General features: G+C 43.2%; 1 protein-coding gene across 9 annotated transcripts in view; it reads right to left on the reverse strand.

Annotated features, from left to right (window-relative positions):
- CLASP1 (cytoplasmic linker associated protein 1) overlaps nt 1-5,248 on the reverse strand; it is a 173,025-nt gene extending 167,777 nt beyond the window's left edge. For all 9 annotated transcript variants that reach the window (XM_050899691.1, XM_050899689.1, XM_050899685.1 and 6 more), the window contains exon 1: nt 4,805-5,248. In XM_050899691.1, the coding sequence (XP_050755648.1) occupies nt 4,805-4,999 (195 nt within the window). In that variant the 5' untranslated portion in view covers nt 5,000-5,248. The remainder of the gene's footprint in view (nt 1-4,804) is intronic.
- Between the last annotated feature and the right edge of the window lie 1,319 nt (nt 5,249-6,567).

The following is a 6,567-nucleotide window of genomic DNA, read 5'->3' on the forward strand; positions in this document are numbered from 1 at the left end:
TTAAATCGGGATTTCTTCCACCGAATTTCAACCAAAATAAACATGGTATAGAGAACAAATGTATGCTTACAGTGAACAACCATTCATCAGCTTAAGTAACTCTAATGGATGCCACTTTAAACTAAGCCTGCACCATCTGTTCTACCCCTCAATTAGCAAAGCCAAAAAAAATTATTCAATACACAGTTTAAGAAAGCCAGCTAATTTATGTATGTAAGTTTTATTTCTCTTCAGCCCAGTGAAGCATGCTCTTGTAAAGCTTGATATTCAGAAACAGATCAGAATGGAAGGCTGCCTTCTCTAACACTATTAGGAGTTTTGTCAGGGGAAATAAAATTTCCCTGCAATATTTCACCATATAAAAAAAATTCTCTAACATCTCACCATACATTTTACTTTAAAGAGTGTGATGTCTCTGTAAGTAACAAAATCAGCTAGGAGCTAAACAAATCAAATCTGAAGTCCTGCATACATGAACACAAACGAAGCTCACAACACAGCCCTGCACAGCTTTCACCCTGACAGACTGGGTCTACCAGCACAGCCGTTGCTTGTTCAGCCAGGAGACCTTCACAAGTGGAAGTGTCCTCTCAGCCACCAGGGCCTGTTAACCATGTCAGTTCCTAAAGCCCCTTTCACAGGCAAAGCCCAGTCCTGCGAGCTGCTGGGCACAGAACCTCACACAGATCAAGCTTCACTGGGGCAAAGGGATCATCCCATGCAAGGGTGAGATATTCTCCTTGGCAAGCATAGCCTGTGCAGTGAGAGTAGTGCAGCATCAAAAAAAATCATTACTTGCCAAAGCGCAGGAAAACACCAAAAAGTTTCATCCAGCTCCTTACTGCAGTTCCCCCACCCAGTTTCACTTCAAACTGGCCTCTCCTACCACTCCGCAATATGAGAAAATGAGTAGAACCTCTCTTCAATTTGATGGACCCTGACCTGCTTGAAGGCTCTGTCACCACCAAATCTCTAAGCTGAGTTCAGCCTTGGGTGTTGCTATTCAAAAACAAACCAGAAATACCAAGGGCTACTTGCAGTGTAAACCTCAACTCCAACAGCACAGGCCACATCACAGGGAAGAGAAAGGTGCAAGAAACCTCATCCCCATTGCTAGATGGGGCAACCATACAATACTCACCTGTTGTGGAGAAGCAGGCAAGAGAAGGTCACTGCCAAACACCCTGAGTTCACCTCTGGGAATATCAGGCCAGTGGAAAACTACTTTAAGATCCTGGACATATTCCTTTACGCTACAACTAAAAATGAAACATCATTGGCACATCATAGTCTGGGTACTGAGAAAGGCACATCGGCCACAGATGAGTCAGGAGACCCTGCATACTTAACAACAGCATTACTAAATACTGCCACAAGCAGCTCAAAGTGAGATTGTTCACCAAGGAATTACTGACGATTTCAGCTCTCTCCCCTTGCTATAGGATTGTGAAGCTGAGAGGACATGCTGAAGCCCCTGACACTGCTGCATTGTTTTGCTTCATGTCTCAAGACAGACAGCTCAGTGCAGGCCTTAGTTATTGTTCAGGGACTCAAAGCTCTGCAAAATAACTCCCTCTTTTTTTGCTTAGCAGGGGAAGAAATGGAGCCAAGCAGAACCACCATCCGAAACAGCCCAGACCAAACAAAGCATGTGAAGAAACGGAACAGAGGCAGGGTCCCTCTTTGGTCTGCAGCATCCTGCAATACCCTCCCCAGCCCAGCCTCGCTAGTATACCCCACAACTCCTAGTGCCCATGCAAACACAGGCTGTCTGCTCTAAGTAACTGAGCTCCAGAGAAGAGTAAGAGCTCTCAGAGAATTCATCTTTTCCCTCTGTACCATTCATCTGCCTTCCACCTACCTATAAGAACCACTGGGAAAATGCAGGCCAGGCAATGCCTGTTGGGTACAGTTCAAGCACAATCCTGACAGGCATAGGTACGCAAATGGCCTTGCACTGGACCTCAGTGCCTTGCTTCATATAACAACCCTCATGTTTCCTTGACTTGAAAAGCATCCTGAACTATCCAAGTGCTTTCTGCACCTAAGGCAGCTGCCTGTTACGAAGCAGGGATCAGTGAACAGGTCACAAGGCCATTTGTTAGAAGAGTTTCAGAGTGCTGAGTGCTATCAGAAGCGTGTTAGGTCTCACTGTTTCACACACGGTGCTTTTACAGACTTGGACAGCACCAAGGAAAGAGAAGCACCTCTTCCCCCTCCATCACTGCTTTTTTGCTGCATCACTTGAAAGAGAAGATTGCATTGTCTCCAGTCGCGGTGCTGAGGTCAAGGACTTCGCAAAATAGTGTCAGGTTAAAATAGAAACAATGTACAAAAAACCACCAAAGCCTAAAAATGTCAATGATGGTCATGACTTACATAGCTCAGACTTGTATGCCAATAAGGGAGACAGCTTGAGCCCTCCCTGTAAAGGCATAGTAATTTCATCATCAGTTGATGCTCCTCTTAATCCAAACTGAACTGGATTGCCTCAGAAATGTCACTTCTCTGGTTCGCTGATGTTTCCTCAGTGATAACATATAAGCACAAGTGTTTAGTTAGAAGAGTTCTTAGACAGGCAGGAGCCATGAATCAACTGGATGCTGTCCCAAGATAATGGGTGTTATCCAAACCCAGTCTAATTCTGAGAGCACACACTTTACCACTGAAGTGTTAGGAAATTTCAGATCATGCAGATGATCTCAATCTTTGTTTTAAGCTGATATTTTTTCAAATGAAGGGAGTGAGGTGAGCAGAGAAACAGACTGCAAATACAATGGCTTTTTCAACCCTGACCAAACGACTGCAGTTTAGCTCTCCAGATGGCTATTCTAGGGCAGTGATGCTTGGCCTTTCACTCTCAAGGTTGTTACACTAATCCATGAACTGGATCAGATGACACCAGCTACCTTATTTTCTCTCACACCAGACAGAGCTGAGCTTCCAAATCCTCACCCCACAAGCAGTCAAGAAGAAAGGTGACAATAATGCAGATGCAGTCAGTAAAACAAAAGGAAGAGATTGGTATATGATGATGCACTAAGCCTTCGCTGGATACTGAAGCAGACCTCACTACATCGCCAACCTCCAGGTAGTCGGCCTGCCCCACTCAAAGGTTTCACATCCTCTATTATGCTCATTCACTGAGAAAACACCCTCCAGACATCCAAAACGTGTCTCTGTTATGCTTACCAGAACTTATTAAACACAGCAAATGCTATCTATAGAACATGCACGTTAATGAACAGCCAGCTCAGCAGCATGAGTTCTGGAACAGAGTCACTGCAGTACAGAAGTGCCACCAGTTTGTTTCTGGAGAATGAATACCACAGTGAACATTGTAAGTGTGCAGTTCAACAGACTAACGACTGAGAAAGGGGGGTGGAGGAGAGAGAGAACAAGTTATCCTAAAAGAAATTCTGCAAGCTAAGTGTGATGCTAGAATTGCAAAGTACTGCATAGCTCTGTGATCCACATTACTTCATAAAATCCATGCAAACAGCACATTTTTAACAATTTCCAAGTTTACTGTGCTTGGGTTACCTTTCCACTGAGACTCATGGAAGTCTGTAAGAGAAAGCCAGTTAGCAAAAAAAGGGGGAATAAGAACACGCAATGATCTCAGAAAATTATATGTACACTGCTTGTTCATGACAGCAAACTAAGATTTCTTCATGTGCTCTGCCAGAATGGATCCTCTATTGAGACTGTATTGGCTTTGGTGATTTGTTGGTTGGTTGGGGTTTTTTTGTTCTTACATGCCAAACAGCTTCTACCACAGCTGCTTGTTGACAAAAATGAAGAGAAAAAAAATGCAGCTGTGCAGAACACATTGACCAATACACTGCAATCTCACAACCACTTCTCAACCAAAATTTCTGTTAAAACAGTTCAAATTAATCTGAGCATGTTGAGCTCCAGAGCATTTGCAACCTATATGGCTAGTCTCTCCTTCACTTCTACAGGAAAGAATTCCAGTACAACTCTCAGTTAATTATCTTCAGGCTCAGCTCTGTAGGAACTTTAAATCTCAGATTTTTCTGGACTTATCAGAAAGGAACAAAGTCTCGTATTACATCCCATACAACAGCTTAAGTACCCTATTAGACTTGTCAGAGTGCCTCATGAAGGGACCAGGACAGAAGTTTACCAAGCCACAGCTGAGAACCCCTCCCCACTCCCGAAGCACATGGGAGCGGTAGGACTTCCTCACTAAGGCCTGTATGGAGATGAAGCAACATGACAGGGATAACAAAGCAGTGAAGTTCCACGACCTACCAACTCATTGCAACACTGTCAAATTCAACAGAACATATATACACACACGCAACCTTTCCTGAGGTAAGTGCAGTAGATCAATTGTACTTCAGTTGCCCACAGAAAACAGGAAAGAGTGTCTTGCAAGATTTAATGACAGTGAAAAATACTGCTGTTTATACATGCTTTTCGCAGTTTTATAAACTTTTTTAATATGGCAGGAAATCATCAACATTGCTAACTACTGGGATGATCAAAGCATGCCACCAGCTAACGAGGTACACAAAGAAACCAGGATATCACAAAGTATGAAAATCAAATGTAAATCCATTTATTAAAACCCCATTTACTGAATTCTTACTGCCTTGAGTCCTCAATATCATATCGGCTATCAAACACCAAGAAATGGGACAAGAATGGTTGATTCAACACAATTATCAGCTTACAGAACAGTATATTAGAAAGTCTACTATATAACTTTCACTTACATCAATTAGCACTTGACATTGAAACTGACTGTAATCACATTCCATCTGACAAGTCTTACCTTATAATTGCTGGAATTTACCCAAGAAGTGGCCAGTCCATCAACCATTTTATCCAGCATAGTCTGATCATGTTCAAGATCAGCTGACTTCTGTTTATCTGAGAAGTAATCTATCAATTCCTGGCCAACCTGAAGTCTCTTTCCAACATCCTTCTGCAGCACCTGCGCTAAGCAGTACTCCATACTGGGCTCCATAGTGTCTTAGAAATACAGCACCAGCAAGAAAGCTAGAGGGCAGTAGGTTCGAAAAATCCCTCTATAAACGTACGCAGGAGGTCGCCTCTTTGTTCGATGAAGGTTACTGAGGGTCTGGGTTTCAAAGATGCAATTCTGAGAATGGCAACAATGCACCATGTGTGTGTGAACAGCAGCTGGCAGGATATTAAAAGTCCAATTTAAATAACTAGTAATAGACAAAGCAACGAGCAGTGCTGTACTGTTGAGTCTGCAATAATTCCCAATTCAGCAGTCCATTCTGAAAGAAATGAAAAAGAACAGTATTATAGGTTAAATTAAGACTGGAGCAAAAAAAGATCGAAAGCATGTCACAAAATAGGTTATTCATATACAGCTGCGAAGCTGTGATAAGCTGGATACGAGCGGCATTGTTCTATTTTAAGGAATCAGACAAGGTAGGTCAGGACAAAAACCTTTGGTTATTCTTTACAACAGCAGTTACCCATCAGTTCCCTAGAAGTTTTACTGACAGACAGTAAATCTGGGGCTTAAGTAACAGCTGATTAGTAATCAATATTATTTCAACTACCACCATGACCATCCACCCACAAAGGTGGAGACAAAATCCTTAAGCAGGTCACCAGGAAAACACATCTGCTTTAAGAAGTGAAAGCAGGAAGAGGTCTGGATCCTGTTTTGACTGTTGGCCTTCAGCAATCAATGCCATCAGCTGGTCGGCGAGATATAGCACTAACACTGGGCTCCCAGAATGTAAAACGAGCAGTTTTCAAAAACTAGGTGCTCAAGCTGTTTCCAGGCTGAATTCTGTTACATCCCAACTACACATGTCCAGGAAACAGCACTGGCACAGTCTAAATGCAGTTCAACCAACAGTGTCCATGGTGTCCCGAGAACCAAGGCCATACACAAGAAAGGCCAGGCCAAACTTTGCTGCCACTCAGAGGCACAGCATCATCTCTGAAGTAAGCTTTTGGCTCATGTGTAAAAAAAAAAAAAAAAAAAAAAAAGGCTATATGTCTGGGGTTTGGTTATGTTCCTTAACCCTAGAAACTGTCCTGTCCAAGGACTTCATTAGGGACCCAGCTGCAGCTTTTTTTTTTTGTCCCTCCATCTCAGCCAAACAAATCCCTCCAGGCAGCCAGGGAACAGACCCCAGGCCTGTCCTCCATCCTCCCACAGACCAGGGCTCCCAGCATCACCATACTGATTCCTGAAGCACTCTCTCATCACAGGTTAGCTCTTTTAGGAGGGGGTGATAAAAATCCAGAGTGTCTTTTTGTTTCCCATCTAATAATACCCAAAGCTAGAAATCTGCCCTACTTTTTCCACCAGCATGAGGAAAGCAGGTCAAGCTCAGAGCAAGGGAAGAGGCTGTGGAGCAGACACCTGGTTCAATAAACAACTGGAAGGAAGCTGGAGGCACAAGTTCACTAATTGGAAGCACTGGGGCAGCAAATCTAAATACCTTCTGTTTGAGCAAATAAGGCCTTCACTAAAGTCTTAATAAAACAAAGGGGATCTGACAGCAGATGAGATGCACACAAGAACCCTAGCCTGGAAACGAA

This window comes from Gymnogyps californianus, chromosome 7, assembly GCF_018139145.2.
Source record: "Gymnogyps californianus isolate 813 chromosome 7, ASM1813914v2, whole genome shotgun sequence".
In the NCBI taxonomy this organism is placed as follows: Eukaryota; Metazoa; Chordata; class Aves; order Accipitriformes; family Cathartidae; genus Gymnogyps; species Gymnogyps californianus.